The 22,249-nt window shown below is 38.8% G+C and overlaps 1 protein-coding gene across 7 annotated transcripts in view; it reads left to right on the top strand.

Moving 5' to 3' along the window:
* LOC140257613 (contactin-3-like) overlaps nt 1-22,249 on the top strand; it is a 92,918-nt gene that overhangs the window by 42,151 nt on the left and 28,518 nt on the right. For 4 of the 7 annotated variants that reach the window (XM_072347026.1, XM_072347028.1, XM_072347033.1 and 1 more), the window contains exons 3-6: nt 2,951-3,049; nt 14,478-14,681; nt 15,058-15,160; nt 16,160-16,344. In XM_072347026.1, the coding sequence (XP_072203127.1) occupies nt 2,951-3,049; nt 14,478-14,681; nt 15,058-15,160; nt 16,160-16,344 (591 nt within the window). The remainder of the gene's footprint in view (nt 1-2,950; nt 3,050-14,477; nt 14,682-15,057; nt 15,161-16,159; nt 16,345-22,249) is intronic. The other 3 variants (XM_072347027.1, XM_072347030.1, XM_072347032.1) reach the window with 1 other exon arrangement.

The following is a 22,249-nucleotide window of genomic DNA, read 5'->3' on the forward strand; positions in this document are numbered from 1 at the left end:
AGGGTGGGTGGTTCTGTTCAGCTCTGAGCTGGAGCATGCTGAGAAGTGACTTGTATATATGCAGGGAATTCTTCCCAAGGTCAGAAGTTTGGACTTGGTTGCATAATACTCATAGAGGATGTTATTGTTATTTTGCATGGTAATTTATAATTATTTCTGAAGTGCCACCAGCCAATGCGTAGAGATGATAAAAATATCTGAAGGAATTGAGTGATGATACTTGTGCAGCTGTGTGATTAGTCTGGTGCTTCAGCCGCTCTGGAAGGTACGACGGAAAGCTTCCTGCTAATTAATGAGAAATGACTCTTTCATTGTAGCATGGCTCATATTCTTTGTTTTATGATTGATTCTGCTTTCCTTCATGTTTTCCCCCCAAAATTATTCCCTGGTGACAGCAGCCTTCAGTGTAATCAGTGATGAATAACCTCAGCTGCACTGAATGGCACCAGCTCAGACTGTAGAGCTGCAGTGGGTCTCTGCATGATGCAGCACAGCACGTTGTGCCTTCCTGAGTCCCAACCAACCTTGTCCCACCTTCCCATGCACTGTGTTGGACGGCACAGACAGATGCGTTTTTAAGCTAGTGTGGTTGCAAGAAATGAGCATATGTGCTCACAAAGCAGTGCTAAATCATCTCATCGTAACTGGAGAAATAATGTAAGTAGGTTGCTCCAAAACTAATGCCTCCTACTTCTTCCCATGGAACTAGCATTATTGTGCTCTTTGTGCCTGTTGTTATTCAATAGAGCAAAGCCTCAGCTACAAAACACACTTTTTCACCATAGTCACCACCATTAGCTGTGCATTTTTGTCAACAGTGAACCTGCCTGGATGCCATGCTTCTAAAAATCTGCACCAGTGAACATGGCCCACTGTTTTACAGCTGTTATGATGGCAGTGTTTGTAGGACAACGTTGCCCGTACAGTCCAACTTCTGCTGTGCAAACATCCACTGTTTGGTCTCTCTAAGCATCAGAAAGTGTAAGTGAATGCCAGTGGCTGCTGACACTTCCATGTCAGATGCCATTTTGTCAGATTTACTCCTCTGCTGCCATTTGTTACAAGGCAGTAAAGCATAACAGAAGATTGGTGGGAAGGTTCAACCTCTACTGCCATCCCACCAGTATCTGCTTCTGATGTTGTGGGCCAACACTGTAACATAAGAGGCATTATGTTTAGAGCAGCTCTCATATAAGATTTACAGCACACAGCAATTAAGGTGTAAGGAAGGTGAAATTCTATCTAAATACATTTTATACATAATATATATATGTATTGTAAATTTTTGCATCAAAAATTGCAATATTATTTTCATCCTAATATAGAATAGAATGCCTTTTCTCCTAAGACGTAAGCCATCAGAAAAAATGGCCTATAAATCCAGGCAGGGAAAAGTCTTGAAGGTGCAAATGAAGGTGATGTTGGGAATCTCTGCATAATGATTTCATTCTGGCTGGTGTTCCACAACCTACTTTCCTCAGCTCCTTCTGTGCCCAGCTGGGGTGAAGGTAGTGGGGTGCTGTTAGCTCTTACTTCCCCTCTTAGTGACTTGGTGGAAGTGCTAGGGAGGGCTGATGGATTTATATTGGATATTTGTATTGGTAGAGGGGAGAGAATGATGTGTAAAAGACCCGGAACAAATTTGGAGGCAGACTGTTTTGATCTCCCAGTGCAATCAGTTTAGTTGTGGTTGCTTATGAACTCCAAAACTCGTCTAGCCAGAAGATCTGAACTCATTATATGAGTGAGGACATAGGTCCTTGAGATGTACTTACAGAGAAATTCAATTGGAAAGCTGAAAGCAACCCTTTTAAGAATCCTTCTATGTGCGGTAACAAAGAATAACAGAACAATATCTTATTGTGGCAGCAAATGTATTTTTTTTTTTTAAATGAAGCATTGAAATTCTAATCACTCCTGTTCAGTGTTCAGGCTGCAGCAGCTGTTGCTTTTCAATATTAAAAAAATATGTTTTGGGAAACAGCTACTGTTGGTCAATCCTGTATATTATGCTTGGTTACAGGCAGCCTTATCTTAAAGACTTCTCTACCTTTTTGAGCATCTCTGTGTATTAATATCCCTTAAAAAGTTAGAGAAAAAGAGCTTTCTTTTTCTTTTGCTTACTAGCTGACTTATTAGTGTCTGAATTTTGTCATGTATGGATTTACTGTGATATGACTCACGGAAATCCTTTCTCCGGGTAGAACTTCAGTGCCAGTTTGTATTGATGGCTGTATGTAGCTTTATTTAAGGTTATGGTGGAGCTGTGCTCTCTTAGATCTTGAGTCATCGGTTAGAGTGAATGTTAATTTAAAGTTATAAATATTGCTGCTCTACAGTTTTGCATTTATGTATTGCCTGCAGCATTTGGTTTCACTTTACACAGCTTAAAATGATCGCAGAAGACCAAAACCATGCAGAGTGCTGGGTCAGTATGCAGGGAGCAAGGTGCCTGCCCTACCTATGCTGCAGGGGAGTAAACTGGGCAGTGCTGTGAGGGGCTCTGCCCACAGGGAGCAGGTGGAGGGGTTTTTACCCTCAAAAAGACATATCTGCTTATTAACATTAATTTACAGCTGGCTAGAGGAGCTCAGAGGATCTTGATGCTATTTTCATCAGAGCCTTCATTTCAGAAGGAACAGTGGCTTAAAGACCTATTTTTAAGTTATGCATATGATTCCTTTCCAGTTAGCAGAGTTATGGTGATATAAGCCTAGCATAAGAGCAAACCTATCCATCGGATGCGTTTAATTAAGTTCTTGTAAATTATTTCACTTTAGTCCTAGTTCTGTCATCCTCTCTTGTGTTGAACAGCAGCTCCTGCAGCTGGTCCAGCAGATCACAGAACCACGTTGTGTCCTGAGTGACCTGATAGCAGGAGTTACACAGCTTGAACCTCCTGTACAGTGGGACTGTCCCATCTCCTAACATCTCCCCTTTCTTTCTAAAGCAGACCCCGAGAGCTCACGGACGAAGATGAGAAGCACAGTGTCTGTGCGAGAAGGGCAGGGAGTGGTGCTGCTCTGTGGAACGCCGCCCCGTGCAGGAGGTAAGGAGCACTGGGAGCTTCCAGGTGAAGGTGGGATATCCCATGGTCACAGCATGAGGGCGGCAGGGAGCTCCATCAGGGAGCAGCAGTGAAACCTCATCTCTCTACAGAGAGAAAAAACAAAGCCAAAGGAAATGAGTGCGGAAGAAAATCCAAGGGCTGTGCCCAGCAGAAGGTTATCCTATCTTGGGATGCCTTTCTAGTCCTTAGTGATTTCTGTGCACTTAACTTGTCCAGTTTTTATGGTATCTCTGGAAATTGTTGAGTATCTTCTGGAGTTAAATTCTGTCTGACTTCACGGGTGCTGAGTCTCAGTGAATCTGGCTTTCTCTATATCCAAACATTCGCGAAGTCCAGATTGTTCTCTGTAATTATTCTACTGTGTGCGTGTATTCCTGAAACTGAAGCGTTTTGTAGTTTAATGCTGTGTTGCAGATATAATTAAAACACTGCTGTCTTGAGGGGAAAACTGTATAACGGATTCTTTGTGGGCCAGAAGTTGCGAGTGCGTTTTATCATCTGTTATCTTCTGTCCTCGGTAATTGCTGTTGAGTTTTAAATAATATTTGGAAATAACTGTTTCTTGAGGGAGGTTTTGTTTTCTTTTATTGATAGGTAGTCTCGTTGTCGAAGGTCGGTGATGTTAAACATTAGACTTAATTGCAGAGATGAAGTAATATAAGTTAAACATTGTGAATACGATAACATAGGTGTTGTGGCCTCTTAAATTTGACAGAGTCAAAGCAGACAGAGCCATAAAGTGACATTTTACAACTGTCTGAGCTTGCAGAATTTTTCTCTCTCCAAATTGATACGTACTCTTAAATCATCTTTATAGCCTTACAACAGCTTTGTCTTTTAGCTGCTGAGAAAATGGGTAATTCCCATGGCTATCTGTAAGAATTAGGATGATTAAATTTTGCTTCTATATGCAGTTCAAAGTCTAAGTTACTGTGGCTGTTCCCATACTTGCATCCAAAGCGTGTACGCACACAGAGGTGCTCACCTGACTGACTGCAGTTCAGCACAGTGAATGCTGGAGGTATTAAACAAGAGGTGACACAAAACATGCTCGTGCTGCTTAGGGCTGTGGCTCACACTGACACATGAAGGAGGTGAGGGTTCTCTCACCATCAGCAGATGGGAAATGATTGACACTCCACACTAATTGTGTTATTCATGCAAAAAAAGAGAACACCGAGGGCCCCATGAATTATCAAATGGAATCGAGAATTGGAATGAGAATTATTTAGAATCCTCGGATTTGTGTGTGGGAACTGAAGCATTAACTGTTAAAGTTTTCAAAAGGCGTGGAACAGGAAGAAATCCTTCCTCATCTTTTTCTACTGGACTGAACATACTGCATGGTGATGTCAGGCCTTTAGTGACTGTAGATCTGGCATGATACAAATTAGTTAGTCTTGGATAACATTGATCTATTAAGTGGTAGCTTGGAATGGCTCAAACAACATCAACAAAAATAGCGTGAAAGCCAAGCAGTGTCTACATTCATACCTTAGTGCCCCAAATATTGTTATTCTATGTTTGCTATCTTTCACAATTTCAGATCTTGCAAACATGATGGAGATTTGCACTTCTTAACTTCTCTGTAAAAAAACAAAAAACAAAAAATTGTAAAGAAGAGACTTGATTAAATTGTGGTTATTCCTCTGTACACAGCATTGTGTCTGCAGCACAAACCAACGTTCTCAGCAGAAGAAACAGCAGTTAGTAGTATGGAAAAGACATTACTTCCCTTCTACTATTTGGCGCATATTTGGCTTGCCTCAACTATGGATGTTAATTTAACTTATATGAACATCCTCTTTCAATGAGGAGCAATTGACTTATGCAGTTAATAGTACTTTTGTCCTTTCAAAGCCTGCAGTTTCACGAGGGTATGGCCATTTGCCACTTAAACCAGCAGTGAAAGTCTGTTTAACTTCACATTTCAGGATGATGTGTTTAGCTTGGATTTTAGCTTTGTGTCTCCTAGCTGTTAGTGTTTGTGGAGAGAAAGAGGATATTTGGTACTTCTGCTGAGGATGCACCAAGTGCCTTTATATTCTGGCAGTAAGGCATAAAATGCATCACTGACTACTTCAGTTTTTTCGCAAGAGTTTTGCTGTATTCTCCCATTTTAGCATTTTCCATTTTAGCCATCGTGTTTGAGATTTACTGAAAGGGTGACACAGTGAGTGACCAGCTTGTAGAGATATCTCCTGCCTTTGTGGTATTTGGGGCTTTTTGTTGTTATTAGAGCTCTAAATAAATGGGGGTATATGTGTAACTCAGTGATTATTATTGGGTTCGAATTTCTAAGTATAGAAGGGTATTTCACTCATTCTTTTTTTTCCCTCTTACTGGAAGTTGTATTTGAGCACTGATTTTTGGATGGTTAAGATGCTCATTGGCCATTGTTCTGCAGAAATGTGACCATGTTTTGCAAATCACCAAGTCATCACCCCAATATGGCATCTAAAACTGCTTTATCTAATTGCTCTAGATGTAGATACTCACTGAATTGTTACAGCTCATACCTTCTGAGCATTCTGTAGCTGCTCAGACTTTCTACTGTGCTCCTGAAATGTCTTTGATAACTTCAAGGAGGGCTTGGTATAGCAAACATCTCAATGTCAGATATTAAATGTTGTGTGTTAACATGCAGCAGGTTTGAAAAAAATATCATGCAATGCTGTTTTTTTCCATTCTGCCAAGACATGAAAAGACCAGGCATATGGAGATCTAAAAACGACTTTGCTACTGATTTTGTTCCAAAACCAGCAACCGAGAGCTGACAAAGCCCCAAGTAAAACAAATCTGGAAGTTCCTTCAGGGTATTCCCTACTATTGCTGCTGTGTGTGTGCCTTGATTATCATGTAGTTTTGTCTTCCATTATCGTGATTGATATTAATATGACTTCTATTTGATTAGAGTGGTCTGTGTTAGTAATTTGGCAGCAGTTTTTTGTTTCAGAAAACATTATTAATTTGAGATGTTTTGAGTAGTCTGAAGAACACAGTGAGGCATAGACTTGAACACAGATGATATTATGATTTTAGGGCTGCTTTATACATAGAGGAAAAAAATGAGTCTTAATTGTGGAAATGAAGATTTCTTTGATGGTTATTTATACTTTCCAAGAACTTCAGGCTTGACTGGAAAGCTAAGCATTCATTTTATGCTGGTGGATATTGTGAGGGATATGAGCATAAGCTACAAGAACTACAGTAAATGGCAGGTATGTTGTGAAGCCAACAGAGCTTACAGCTCTAGGAGGAAATTCCACTGGTTTCGTATACATGATTAACGTTGTGTGATATGTGTTTCTGTTTAATTCAGTATGTCAGGGGTACTTCTACATAAACAAAGAAGCAGAGAGGTCCTCCATCTAATATCATGCCCTGACAAATGCAGATTTAATTGACAAATGAGACCATATTTGAATGATAGTGATCAATCTAGCTTATACCTTATTATTTCAAAGCCATGACATACTGGTTTGGAACAATATTAGATCAGTGAAAAATGGATCCCAATTTATTGCTCACTGCTTGGTATGACAAATCATTCGCTGAATAATGTCATGTCTGTTGCAAATTAGTATTTAGACTTGCAGATTTTTGCTCATGTCTCTGTATTGACATTTGGAGACCTGCATGTCCAGCAAGACTGTGCTTCCTGAATAACATAGCATGGGAAGTATCTCAAACACCAGAAATATTTTGATGCTTTACTATTTTTTTAATATTTTCCACAACTCTTGAATATCAATGAGTGATTTTTCCAAGGAACCAAGGGTCGAGTTAATTTTACTGGCTTTGGAAGCATGTCATGCCTTTAAAACAAAGTAGAGTCAATCAGATAGAACTCCAGAACCTGGTTTCTTTCCTCCTGCTCATCAGTGTGTTTGTAGAAGGTGCAAACGTCCCATTTTTGCACACTTGCTTTTTGCTTTCGTTGCAGATTGTGCATGACACTTGTCTGAGCATGAGCAATCAATCATGCTTGCTGTAGGCACACGATGAGATTTTTGCTCAAAAGTGCATTCTAAGGAGAACAGTAAGCTGAATTTTGTAAAAGCAATGGCCTAAAAAATGGTTCCGTGGCGTTCTTGAGCTGTTCTCAATCTGCCATAGAGAAATGGTGTTTTTATTTAAAAATATATATTTTGCAATATTCCTACTGGTGTCATCAGCAGCAGCAGCACAAATTTCAGCTGACAGTTTGAAATCAAATTGCACCTGAGAGACATTTATATTTGCCCATACAAGAGACAATAATGCGTGCTCACAGCTGGAGCTTAGAATGATTTCTCTCTGACAGAGCTTTATTCTCAGCACCAGTAACAAACCAATGCTAGAAAGAGGTGCCCTCTCCATGTTCTACGCTTCATCTAAGCAGTGTTCTAACACACCTTGGTAAACCTGTGTTCCAGGCTTCAGTAAAACAGGCTGAAATTGATATATCCTTATTGATGTATTTGTGCAATTTCTGCAGCTGCCTTACACAGTGTGCTTTTAAGCTAGCGTGAAAGTCCACAACTAGCATAAGGATCTTGCTGCAAAAGATGCATGATTTGTTTGGTTAAGGGCAAACTAGATGGGCTGGAGCTCTTCTCTAACTCCATGTTTCATTGGGCTTTAGTGCTGCTCCTTGGTGGGATGTATGTTGGAAGATGGGGGAGATAGATAAAGGGAGAAAGATTAGAAATAACTAAATCATCTGAAAACAAAGAAAATCAGGTCGAGATTTTCCCCTTAGCTGGTCCCAGGTAGCTCAGAAATGCCTTAGGGGGGACAAAAAAGGAAGTTCTGTGCTTCTGAGATGGTCTTTATCCCTCAGTTGTTACTTTTGGTGTTTTGTCTCACTCTTCATTATCTTATCTACTAAAATATTTTATTTCTCCTTTAGAAACAGGATAATTGATTAGGAAATGATGGCAGGGAGATGTCTGCAATCCCAGCGCACATTCGGAGCTGATCATTGCATTGTTAACAGTACAATAGTAATTGCTTTTCACAGGCTTTTACCAAGTACCTTCTCCTAAATGAGTGGAAGACTAACAGAAGTTTGCCACTAATTGCTGCTACCACTATTAACATTAGAGTATTTCTTCGAGAACTTCTACTTTCATATTTTCATTAGTTTATGTCACTAATATTTAACATTCAGAATAAATCAGATGGGTTTTATTTGAACAATGCATTAAACTATCATCTTTTTATCCTCTGTTATTAGAGGCAGGAAGCAATTTAAAATAGTTTTAACTATTTCAAATAGGCACAGCTGAATTGTTAGAGAATGCTCTGAGCAATTACATACAAAGTTCTGGGGAGGTGATTAAAAGAGCAATTTGTCATTTGCAATGGATATGGCTAATGGCTATGTGTTTAAATATTGCTTCCTAAAGCAGTTTCGTACTTTTGTGCATACTTCCAGAGTGTGAACCATTTGATCAGAGCCAGTACATTTTGAATGACATTGCTGGTCTGAAACAATTAGTTCAGAAATGCGATAAAGAGAAACTAATCCATCATCCCTCACAGCTACAGGGTAAAAGAAATTAGGTTTTTAGTCAGCATCGGAGCCCAGTGCTGAATAAAACGCAGAAAAGCATTTTGTTAGGCTTTTCCATTAGCATCTGGATATCCTTCAGAGCACCAAGGAGCGTTTAACCTGCTGGCTAAGGAGCACTTCTGCATTACGAGGTCGCATTGGGTTTGAAACTTAGTGCTGGCTAATGGTCATGGCCCACAGGGGAGGGATGGAGGGAGGTGGAAATTAGTAGCAGGCAAGGCCAGGTTGCTGGTTATGCCATTTGGGATTGTGCTTAACATGAGGTTGTCTGAGGTGTGATTAAGGAGACATTGCTGCCAGTCTTGAACTGTGACGTACAGAGGAAGGCAGATGGGCAGCCCTTCTGTATAGACTGGTGCACGTCACAGCAGTGTCAGTAGTGCAGCCTCCCCAGCATGCAGCTGCTGAGAAGGATGCAGTTCGTGCTGCAGTCCCATTTATCCTCTCACACTCATTTTGAAAAGAGAAAACAAGCAGACTGTTACCACATTCCATTTAAATATGAAAATTGGGTGTTAGCTGAAATTGCAAGGATCTCACTTTAAGCTGAAACATTTCAATATTCTTATTAAATGTGTAGATTGAAATTGCAAGATATTATGTAGGTCTCTGCCACCGCTCTCATTGTTGTGGGTTATTCCATACACGGGAGTTGCATGCCTAATTACCTGCACAGCATGCTGAAAATTGATCTTTTATATTTTATCTACAAAATAATTCACCTTTTATGCCAGAAAGATTAATGGTATACATTAGTTTCAAATCTGAATGTTTTCCATTAAACTCTAGAATAAAATGAATTTCTGAGAGATATTCTTCATGTTTTTGTAATTGGACTCAGTTTCCCATCGTGCAATTTACCTTTTTTCTATAAGAAAGGAAAAAAAAAAACATGAAGCAAAAGAAGAAATACATGTCAAAAGTTTTGGGGGGAATTTCAGAAGCTCTGAGATATCTCTCCATTTTTTTTCCCCCAAGTTTAATTACTGTGGAGAACGTGACAGCTCTCAGCCAGAAACTCACGGCCTCAACTTAGCACTCAAGCTGTGTTAGAGAGGCTTACTGGGTAGTCAGCAGCATGGCAACGTAGGAAATAGTAAGAGAAAGTAACCAACAGCCTACTGTTCATATATAGACCTGGTGTGAAGCCTTGCTGTGGCTTGTGTGAGTATTAAATATTATTGCAATATTAGTGCTTTAACTATTTTTAAGCAAATGGTTAAGGACCCCCCACAGAAATATGGAGTGTTTAAGGGTTTGGTTTGAGGATTTTTTGAGGGTGGTGGTTTTCTTTCCAGCTGAGCGTACTTAGGCCAGTGTTCAAGGCTGTGGGCATTTTAGTTGCCTGGGAGTGTGCAGTAAAGACCTGAAATGACGTATTTACAGTAATAATGTAAAGAGGTTTTTTTCTTTTCAAACGGTATCATTTTTGACAATGGCACCCAAATGGATTGTGATATGCAGTTTGCACATGCTGGGGGATCCTGTATTGGAGGATGTCACCACTTTGTCTTACACCTGCAGTGCATAAGATTTTCACTTGTGAAACTGCCATTTGTGTCTGCCACACACACAAAAAACCATAAATGTAAACATGATTTATTTTGTAACAAAAATAATTACCTCTTCTTTTTGACCAAACTCCAGGAACCGAGCCTGACCTTCTAGCTGGCTGCAGGAGGATGGGCGGGTGGGTGTTCAGTGCATTTTTACCACATGCAGATTAATTTCCTACCTTTAATTAATTTGTTTCCGCATCGCTAGGAGTTCCGTGCAGACAGGCTCAGTGCTGCACATGTCCACGTGAATGTGTGCATGGAGCTGTGCTCCACTGTGCTGGCAAATGGGCACTTGTGCATGAGCAGCTTCCCAAGGATGCTCACATCCAGCATCTGAGGTGTTTCTGCTGTGCACTGTCGTATGCTTCACAGTGGGAGCAGAAACTGGGGCAAATAATGGGCCAATTGTATTTCTTTCTTAGCTATGTCATCTCTCATTACCCTCTCAAAATCAGTGGTACTTTTCCATTACTTTTAATTTTAGCTCAAAGGCAGATAATTCAAAATTCCTGGTTTTTACAGATTTCCATGTCTTTAATTGCAGTTGGTATCACTGCTAAATTTTTTCTTGACTACTCCCTTGCAAACACTTTAAAAGCCATATGTCATCGTGTGGTTTAGGCAGAATTTTAATAGGGAAAATAGCAAGTTACTTCAGCTTCCTCTTCTGTCTCTGTTAAAGAATATTGTATGATATGAATTGCACAACTGCATGAAATAATGCAGATTTTCAGTGCAGTGACTGATACATCATCTGTTGAGAACAACAAAACAACAGCAGACCAACCAAATATAAAACAACCAGAAAAAAAATCAGCAGTGTGAACTGTTGCTGAGTCAGCACAATGCACTCCAACATCCAAATACTGTGTTTTCAGGATTATTTATGGAAGCATCCACTTCCCTAACCAAAACCCAATCAGTTTGAAAATAAGACGTTTCAGTCAGTATCAGAACAGTATTTTTCATATCTTTTACTGTCGGCTGTCTTAGAAATCTTATCAGGTGTGAATTATGGAACAAGCTGGTGTGAATTAAGTAGGTGTAGAGGAGTGGTCCCAAAGAAAATAACCTTCAGAATGTAGGCTTTAAATGCATAAACCAAGCTTTATGAATTCTCTGTCTCCTTTGTCGTAGGTCTACCTGCATTTTTATTTCCAGGCTTTTGCTTTGCTGTCATCCTGAATTTCCTTATAGTTTTGTTTTCCCCAAACCAGTATTGTCTCTTACATTCTGTTTGTAAGAAATAAAATCCTCCCACTTCCACTCAGCGCTGTCTTAAAACAAAAAGGTGTCATTTAATTAAAAGCCTATTTTTTTTTTCTCTTCATTTCCAGAAGCACTGACATGAATATAAGATTTAACGTTGAACCCAGTCAGAAGCTGCTACACTTGTGGGGCTGACCTCCCCCGTGTGCCTTTAGCAACACTACATTTTTGTTATATGGGAAGTGGTGTTTTTTCGAAGCTTTCATAAGGCAGAAAATGACCATGGCAGACCCTGACAGTCACACTGATTTAATTGTAAAGCCTTATGTGATTTAAGTTTAAAAACGACAGGCAATTTTTATGAGATGTTTTCTAATTGATGTGTTAAGTGCATAGGGTGCCTAGAACAGTATGAGCAGGTTGTAGGTGGTAGGCTGTACAGTAAATAATAATCAAATAATACTAAATAAATAGTAGAGCCAACCAAGACGCAGCAAACAAATAAAAATTGAGTAATAACAGTAATTTCTAATACCTTATCCGTGTACACTCTCCAAATAAGGAAAAAATGCATTGGAAAGCAAAGGCTTCTTTCTCTGAGGAAGCCCAGGAGAGATGTATTGCTTTCATTTATAACAGAAAATCAACTGAAAATTTGTAATTGACAGAAAGGAAGTGAGTTTATGTCCCTTGAGGTGCAACAAGCAAAGGGTGTAAACATAATAAATCACAGAACAAGTTGCTTAATGTGAATTTTTTAGAGAAAAATCAGAATGCTGTTTTGTAAAGTACAGTAAATACAGAATGAGATAGTGGTTGTGGGGCACTGGTGAAAGAAATGCCACTCTCCATTTTTAATAGAGTCAATGAAAATATATGTATAATGGGAAATTAGGTTTCCAGGAGTGCTCATTCGTAGGCTATTGAAGGTTCTAATTGAACTGGAATATACTTTGCATGGCTTTCATAACCATAAGGACTGATTTCAGTGAATTTACTCTCAACCTAACCTAGTGTAATGGTGACAAAATCAAGCTGCTTATTTTCCTGCTGGGTATACAGATCTGGCCGTCTCTGTTGAACGTTTTTTGTTGGGTTTTAAAAAGTTCATCAGAGCAATTAGCTAATAAGTAAGTACCAGAAATGATAAAGCCTGGCTTCCCAAACTGTTGTGTCTTTTGGATGTCTGAATTTGATACGAAGCTAAAAATGAGTTTATTTTTTTTCTTTTCCTAATATTCCTGCTTTTATATCTAGTTTGTGCTACAGTTTTCTCTGTCTTAGAAGTGTTCTCATCCCTCACTTCTATGATAAAATAGGGTTTTCTAGCCTTTCCCATTTAATAAGACCATACAAAGAGGCAGTGGTCCCTCTCAGACCCTGTAGACCTGCTCCATCACTTTATTTATTTACTTAGTTATTCTGTGGTTGATGGAGTACTGCATGGTGCTGGCTGTGGGCCGAGCCATCAGTGGTGCCTCTCAGTGCTGTACTCTGCCCACATATCCCTCTCTTTTAACAACAGAGAACTGACACTGCATCTTGGTGTCTTTTTTGTAAGATAAGAGAGGAGCTATACAGGACTGGGCTGGATGTGTATGACTTTCTTATGGGCCTCTTGGGGTATATCTCAGACATCTTGCTGAAGTCACAGGATTTTCCTTTCCATTCTAATAATTGCTCTGTCTTTTCATAACAAATCTGTGTTGGCCTTTGTTACAATAAATTCAACCTCTTGTTTTGCATAGGGAGAAACTTTCAGGTGACTCCATTGTTTCACTAGAAGTGTCACAACTTTAGAAGGGTAGATGGTTATTTTCAACCACCGAAAATTCCATTACAATGGAAGTTTAACTCTTGAGAATATAACTGAGAATGTCAGTTGTTCACACGCACTGTTCCGGCAGAATTATGGTAATGGAAGGAGTTTAAATATTGATAGAAGAAAATTAAATGCAATTATGAGCTATTTCATTTGATGCCCTTTTTACATTAACCAGATCATAAATATTTTAATAATTTAATTTCTTGAGTGTTTTTTTATCTGCAGTATCTTGCCTTTTGTTAAATTATCCTGTTGGCTTAGCGCTTTCCTGGCTGCGTGTTCATACTCAGCTATGGGAGTTCTGAAAATACCTGCTCTTCTTTTTGCAACTGCATCCAAATGTTTGCACTTCCAAATGAAACCTGTGCAAAAATGGATCATCTCCATTTTGTAGGGGCAATGCAAATGCTACGAGATACTTCAGTGCCAAGGCAGGTCAATCAAACTATAATCGTTTCCAATTAGCACTTGTAGAAGCTCTAATCTTTTCATAAACTTTCAGCTGAGTGGCACTTGGGTGAAAAATTATTTCTTGCCTGGGAAACTATTAAAAATTAATTTCCTTTCATTCTGTAGGATATGAATGCAACAGGCACACAGCCCCGCACAGGAAGGGGCTTTTGCACAGCTCAGAATGGTATTCAGAGAAAAATAATTACATGTAATTTATGCCCAATCTCCTTGATTTATCTTTTCAAGTGAAGTTTTCCTTTAAAGTGTCCATAAAGAACTGCTGTTTCATGCAGAGATCAAATTTTTGTATGAAAAATATGGTTTTTCTGTGTGCTGAGCTCTTCCAGGTGTTTATGGATCTCTGGATGTTCATTTCAGCTGCATTTGCCAGTCCTGTTTCTCTCAGGTATCTAGCTTGGCTAACAAATAAAATAACAAATGAAATCTCCATTTTAACAAAGTACGGTCTCATTTTTGCTGTCTCTTCCCCTGCATATTAAGTTGTAAAGGAGTGGATCAAAATGATGATCCTTGTGTAAAAGACTTGCAATTGTTTTCATGTTTCTCTGGAGCTGGAGGTCTGGATTTGTTGTCAAAGTATTCAGCTTTAACCTTTTTAGCTTTGCTTGTTTCTGATGCTTTTTTTTCCCCCCTGTCACTGGTTCTCTGGTCCTGTTACATAGATTTATGTATAATAATGTTATAAGATGCAGTAAAATAAAGACCTATGTAGATAAAAATGTGGGTGGGGGGGGAAAAAAAACAACCTTACAAAACCTCTTTATTTTTATAACCAATCAGAGTTGTCATTTGCTTGGATCTTCAATGAGTATCCATCGTTTGTCCAAGAGGACAGCCGGCGATTCGTGTCTCAGGAGACTGGCCACCTCTACATTGCTAAGGTGGAGCCTTCAGATGTGGGAAATTACACCTGTGTCGTAACTAGCACTGTGACAAACAGCCAGGTCCTTGGGTCACCAACCCCTCTTGTGCTGCGCACTGACGGTACGGCTTTCCTTTTCCCAGTCTCTAAATAACACTACTTTCACTGTGTTACAAACAGCTAGTTTCCAGTGAATGTTTTTTGTGGCAGTGTAACCTTTGGTGCAGCCTCACAGTACTGTGGTTGGACTTGATGATCTTCAAGGTCTTTTCCAACCTGGGTAATTCTATGATTCTATTGGTTGCTTGTAAGAAGATAAACCGGTTTTTGTTGTGCATTCCTCTGCTACATCTGACAGTGTTCTCATTGTATGGTCACTGTGTGTGAGTTTCTAAACGAAGTGCAAGAGAAATAAATTTTGAATGCAGTGTTATCCAGTGTTTTAGAGAATGATGGCTTCAAAAATGAAAGATGTCTTTTCTCACTTGTCTTGCATAGGTGTGATGGGAGAATATGAACCCAAAATAGAAGTTCAGTTTCCTGAGACGCTTCCTGCAGCGAAAGGCTCAACTGTGAAACTGGAATGCTTTGCACTAGGAAAGTAAGTTCTCGTCTTCACCCATACTGTAAAGCTGAAGCATGTTGGAGTTCGTTTGCACGACAGGTGTGGGCACGGGCACCATCTCTTTGGTAGACTTCTCCAAAGATTGAATTTTGACCATCACATTTACTGCCTTGGATTAAGGCATGAAAGAGCCTTGAAGACACTTCTGTTGTTGTTTAGAATGAAAATGTGCATGTTTGCAGCACACGAATTTATGTTTCACTTCAAATTCTCTTGGGCAAGATCAGTGAGTTTTGCAGATGTCCTTTGAGGTAGCTCTGCTTTCTCAGTGTAAAGAATCTCTTGTTGAAGTCGGTGACAATTTGGACTGAATTTTACTGTGAAATGTACTTGATGCTTTCCTAATGTTGTCCTTCTTTTATAACTGAAATCAAGATTAAAATGCATTCCTCTTCTCAGTGACATTTCACACATAATTGATATCTTTTCTCCTTCATAAATGCTTTGAGAAGAGAAATATGTTTCTGTAAACATATTTGGTTACCACTCTGCAGTTTATTTGCAGGCAGCTTTGTCAGGTGTTCATAATTTTAAACTCCAGAATGGTAATTTAATCGTATGCTATTGCTTCTATTCCCCAGCTACATGAGGGAAAGTTTACCTATCAGAGAATGAGTGGCTCTTCTAGGATGGAACCTGGGGCTTACCTTGATTCCCCTTCCTTTGAGGACACTGGTAAATCTCTCCTGTCTTCAGGGGAGGCTAGTGGTGATTTACTGGAAATTTTATAGTGATTGGACATGCAGATACTCGTGAAAAATCTGATGCCATAAATAATAGCATGAGGAACAGAACAGCATATGTAAATCAGTAACCATGCTGTCTGACCATCTGTCATGTACAGTATGAATACTACTTTTAATGAAAGCTTTAGTCACTTTGGGGCTTTATTGCATATTAGTTTAAGTACCTAATTTTTACAATCAAGTGCTTGCAGTGAAGTTGTTTACTGAAACCTCATTATTTTCTGTTTAGCCCCGTGCCTCAGATTAACTGGAGAAGAACTGACGGTCTGCCATTTCCAAGCAAAATAAAGCTAAGGAAGTCAAATGGCATGATTGAAATACCTAATTTCCAGCAGGAGGATGCAGGACTGTATGAATGTATTACTGAAAACTCAAGAGGAAAAAACATTGCAAGAGGACGTCTCACTTACTACGGTAGGAAACTTTTTCTATTTCCCCCTCTCTTATCCTTCTTTATACACGAAACATAAACCACTATCAATTAGTTTTGGGTTTATAGCTTCTACAATACTATTGCAAATTTGTTCATAAAAGTTCCTGGCCTCTTGCAGAGAACCAAGATAACCTCTTAACCAATGTTTTGCATAAGGCCTTTGATAAATGTCCACATTCAAAAGAATTGCTCAGAGTAATGCAGGAGGTGACTGTGCTTGCTTAGAAAAATGTTGGAATGATATATGCATGTATTTAACACCTTTAATTGGTCCACGGGTGAAAAAGTAAATTTCTGGTGGATTCGATTTATTCAGGGGATTGTACAGGCCTCACATTTTCAGGAAATAGCAGTTTTATCTTCCTTTAGGAAAAGGTTATTGATGGATATTGTTGATTCTTTGCTTTCAAAAAATAACAAGTTTACTTTTTAAAAGAGTAAACAAATAGGATAATATATTCTAGAATAAGAAATGAATAATAGGAAATTTAATAGCTGGAAAACTGACAGTCTCTTGTGCATTTAAGACTATATAGTGAAATGAATATCAGCAAAGCATGATATTGGTGGTTTAAAGCTAGAACGGTTTGCAACAAAGTGGTAATTGACAATTTTTGTCAAAGCCAGATCTTTGCAAATTTAATTTTCTTTAGGTAAATGGCAATTTAAAGACTGATTCAGTCTTTGATTTGGAATATTTTCATCATGTATGAATATTTGAGCAAAGATTTTATTGTCATGTGGAAAAGCAGAGTGCATACCTACTGTGCCGCTGGGTTCTTTGTATGGGAAACTACTGTTCACTGGAACAGTGCAGCAAGGCAGAATTCAGTCAACGATGATTTTAATTGAAGAAGCAAGTTATAAATTGGGAGGAAATAAGATATTCCTTCCCCCCTTCTAATTTCCAAATAAGCAGTTACATTAAATTTCATATATGCTAATTATATTTAGATCTTTTAGGTATCAGATAACAGGATGAAAAAGCTAAGATGCTTTCTCTGCCAGTGTTATCTGCAGTTCTAAACTCGACAGTATACTTTTCATCATACAGCTTTTATAAAGCTGTTTCAAAAGTTTAAAGTGAGCTGTGGTTTGTACGTTGGTTTGGTCACTACTCCTGCAGCAGTTCTGGGTCAGAGCAGCTGTAAAGCACGTACCAGATACAACTGGTTTATTAGTTCTCATAATGTATTTATGAAGGTGGGTGATTTTGAAGTATTTGTGCTACATCCAAAGTTCTTTTTCTGTCATTAAAGGGCACCGATCTCAAGTAAAAGATGTTACTAATCAATAAAAGCAAGTGAGTTGTAGTTCTGAGAGGAGTAAATTGTGTTTTGTGGATGCTCAGTGTGAACATCTTCATTACCAATCCAGAAAGGGATCAGAACTCTTGAATAGAGTTAATATTCCACTTTTAATGTGTGCCTGTCCTAGATCCATCCCTAATACAGTTCTTAGACTGAAGAAAATAATGAGTCTTGTAATGGCATTAATGGTACTCCAACTTTATTTTGCTTGTTTTGCTTAATGTTTTGCTTTTTGCTTAACCCGTTCTGCAGAATTAAGTAATTTTTCTTATTTTGTTACTTTCTTTTCTACAGATAGAATCCCAACAATTCTGCAGTCAGGACAGGGTAATTTTAAAACATTTTGAGAATTAGGAGAATTGTTCTGTTTGTAGTTTAATGGTGTTCTATAACCAAAGATAATATGGCATCTGGATTCCCAAAAAAAGCTTTAAAAGGAGTTGGGATTAACGTTTTCTGTGCTGTCGTAGTGAAACAAAATGCCAAGTCCATCCCTTGGCAGGTGAAAAAAATATAAGCAAAATTGTGCAATTTGACTAAAAATACTGGATTTTCTTTCCAGATTTTAAAAATTTATTTGTAAATGAGACATCAGCCTATCCTAAATGAAAGTGTGAAATAGTTTTTGCTTAGTTAGGGAACAATCGAAACCTTTCTGGGCCGTGATTTAGCTGAGGGTTGTTAGGGCAGCATGGTCAGGTTGTGTTTGGACTTGATCTTTAAGGTCTTTTCCAACCTTAGCAATTCTGTGATTCTAGACTGTAAATCTTGACTTCTGAATTTGGGGGGTTTTGGTGCCTAAGTTGTTTGATTTAACAACCAGTTGTGTTTACTCTGCTGTCCTGCCTCTTCTTCCCATAGTGAGTTGTGGTATTGAAGTCATAAAGCACTTGAACATATACTCAGTGTCAGTTGTGCCCGTGGTAGTTATCTCAAAATGGATTTTATGCTTGAGTTTGGAAATCCTGTGCACTTCTGTAGCTACAAAACAAATAAAATGGCTCTTTTTTTCCTTTTTTTTTCTGGTTTCATTGTGGGTTTTAAATGTAAGACTAAAGACGTAGAATATCTATTTGAATAATCAACTCAGCTAAAACAGATTCTGGGTTCTTTCATAACATTACTAACAGACTATTAATCTTCCTTTTTCCTCATGAAGGATTTTATCAAGAAAAGCCCAACATCAAGTGTTCAGTTCAGTGTCCCCTGTGCACTTCCAACATGTGTTTAATGACATTTTTCTCCTCAGTGGAATTCAAAATGTGCTAAATATAGGATGAGATTATCTAACTATGAATTAATATAAAACCTGAATATATAAATAATTTGCTTCACTTCAGTAGTACATTCATTTGTCATCACCCTTTTTCACAAAGAGATAATAGAAGAAAGAATCCACGACTTTTCATAGCATGGAAAAATGAGAAGAAATTAAATGGTTACATTTTTGCATTTTAAAATGCAATTAAACAACATGTAACATGGCAGAGATATGTAAAGCAATTAATTTAAAGGGTAATTGAAGAAAAATACTCTTAATTAGTACGTGTTGATTTAACGGAACTCATGCTTGACTGTACTGAGGTAAAATGTTTAACAGGGAGAAAAAAAATCTGCTGTTCTGCTTTAGTTCTGCAGCAGACTGGATAGCAAAGGGGAATTGTGCTGATCTGGGTACTGATGGTCAAAGTTGGCCAGCAAGGTCGCTCCTACTTGCTTGCAACAGCAGCCATTGCTGCTCACTTGGCAGGATTTCCATTGTATGTAAATACAGATGCCCAGTAATAAATAACCTGCATATAAAATACAAAATACATGGAACAACAACAACAAAAAAAGAACCCTGAAGTTTTGGTAAGAATGTACTACCAAGGTTACACTGAAGGCACATTACTGCTCAATGTGGAAGAGCATCATTGTTCAGAGCTTTTGTGCCAGGACTGTTTTGTTCATGGGGAGGTTCTGAAGTCATTGGCTGCAGAACTGTAAATACCCAAATACTGAAGAAGTGCTGATTGATCAGCTTGAAGTTTAAATGTCAATACTGCCTAATAATTTAATGGCCTTTCTTCAGAGGTGCTTTGTTCAAATTTTTGGCATGCTAAACGTTCCCAGCAATGCAATGAGTGCTTCAAAGCGTATGTATTTTGAATGGAAGTGCAAATAAATAAACAAATAATGTTTTCAGGTATCTGTGAATGGAAGTTATGACATGCTGCTTTGGGCCTGGTTGTTTTATCAAAAAACAAACAAACAAACAAAACCCCTAAAAGTTATCAGTTCTTAAATTCACTTGAATCTGTGAGATAAAAGTAGGCTGATCCCTGCTGTAGGCATCAGTATGAGTGTCACAGTCTGACTTTCAGAGATACTACCTTGAAAAAAAGAGGTTACATTTTCTGTTTTTGCAAAACCTTGTGAATTCCCAATATGCTTCATAGCCACTTTTTCTTGAGCTATGGAAAGTGCTTTTTGACTCTGATTTATTGCCTGACTGCTGAGCTATCCTAAAGTGTTTTCAGAAGAGATTTCTAGATGGGTTTCAGTCTGTAACTTTCAAAGTAGAGACGTGTATAAGCAGACTGCATCTAATGTGTGAGCCTTAATTAAGGACCGTCCTGTAGTCTTCTGCATCCAAGCTGGTACGGCAGCCTCAGTACTCCCTGGGAGAGCACAGAAATCATGGTCCTGAAGCTCAGCCTTTCTTGAATGCTCTCATGCTCTTTGGTGTAGAAGACTGAAAAGGAGCTTTTTATTGGAGACTCTTACTCTGAAGGAAGTCGGATTTAAATATTCTTGCTGGTGTGCATCATGGATGCTGAGGACACTGCAAGGTACCTCCAAATTGTTTACAAATTAGATCTCAACACGGCTTCTGAAAAGCATTAGCCCCAAGACATTGCTTCCAAGAGCTTCGGCCCATTCACTCATTGCAGATGGTCTTCACTCTTACCAAACCCAGAACAGTCATTGTAAAGGGATTTCTTAAAAATCTAAAAATAATTGTCTTTCTTGCCTTACGGCTAAAGGGATTCCCCTGGGTCTAATGAAGAGTGAGCTGTTTTCACTGGGATGGCCTGCCTGGCCTATGAGCTGGAAGAACAAGGTGGTCATATTCACCCCAGGAAAAGATGACTGAGTCTCCTTCCTGTCACTGAGGCTAAATTTTATCAAATTACTCACTTGTATTACTTCATACCTGTGGGACTGTGAGTTATTACAAGGAATATATGAGGCAATAAGAACTGAAGCAAAATACAGGCTGGTGCCTTTACGGCTAACTGACCATGATGCTGACGGCTGACGTTGTTTAGAAATTCAGTTACCTACAAGTATTTTGTCTTAAGGGAACCTTTTCCACATCTTTCATGAAGATAGTACTGTGAGTTCCAGAGAACTGCAAATACTCACAGCACAGACTTCTATCCTGATCCTAAACGTTCTGCTACAAACTCCATTAAAAGTAACTTCCAACCTCACAACTTACAGGACATCCTATCTTTTTCATCTCAGTGAAGGTATGTTGCCCATTTCCTTGTTCTGTGCTTAAGGATGAAGGAGTGGCATCTCCTCAGGAAGATCAGGGCTACGCACCAAACCAATGCAGCAGCTCAATGAGGCTTCATACCAAGTCATTAATGTCCTCCTTCAGGACCCCAGATAAGGCGTTAGTGTGTCCAGAATGAAGCCTGATGTTCTAAGCAGGTGGCGTTTGCCTGCTGGTGGCAAGACCTCAAGAGCAATCTTTATTCAGAATCATTCTGGCACATTTGAGCAGGGTGGATGAGAAGGGTGGAGCAGTACTTATCTTCTGAGAGGAACTGGAGATCTACTAAAGCATGACCTCCTGTCTGCTGTTTTCTCAGCTGCTGTAGTGTGGACATCTTTGCTAAGTTTCAGAGCATTGCATGGAATACTTCCAGTTGTAATTGCCCCGTTTATGCTGTCTGTTCAATTTTGAACTGGTTTAGTTGAATTATTTTTCTTAAAGAATTTCTGATATTTTCTACAGTCATTTTTAGAGACTTTTAGACATGGAAGATTGAAAAGAATATTTGTTTTGCTGCTGGATTCCTTGGTCAGTAATTGGAAAAGACAAAGAACTTCCCTCAAGGAAATCACTGAAATCTAAATCAACGCTCTTGCAAATGATCAAGTACCGTGAATTTCGCCCACTGTGGCCTTTGAAGCTGTGTTCATTTCTTTTCTGAGTGGTGCTCTTGCTGCCATGCTTCTATCATATACACCCTGGAGAACTAGGAGTGCCCTCCTACTGGGAAATATCTAAAACAAAAAGTCCTAAAATGCAAATTTACAGAGAAGTCGGTGTTCTTTTCTCTAATGAAATTGAATCCAAGATCGTGAACTTGAAAATAGACTACAGTTAACCTACTTTCAAGTGGAGATACTCAGCAGATGTGAAATATTGCACATGTATGGATCCTTCAATAATTCAGGTACTGTTGCTTGTTGCATAAATATTTAGGTATGCAAAGTGCAGGAAGCGTGCTGACATGGAGGCTTGAGCTTTCATCCCCTTGACACATATGGGACAACTGCTCCAAGTGGCAATGTG

The sequence above is a fragment of the Excalfactoria chinensis genome, chromosome 12 (genome assembly GCF_039878825.1).
Source record: "Excalfactoria chinensis isolate bCotChi1 chromosome 12, bCotChi1.hap2, whole genome shotgun sequence".
Lineage (NCBI taxonomy): Eukaryota > Metazoa > Chordata > Aves > Galliformes > Phasianidae > Excalfactoria > Excalfactoria chinensis.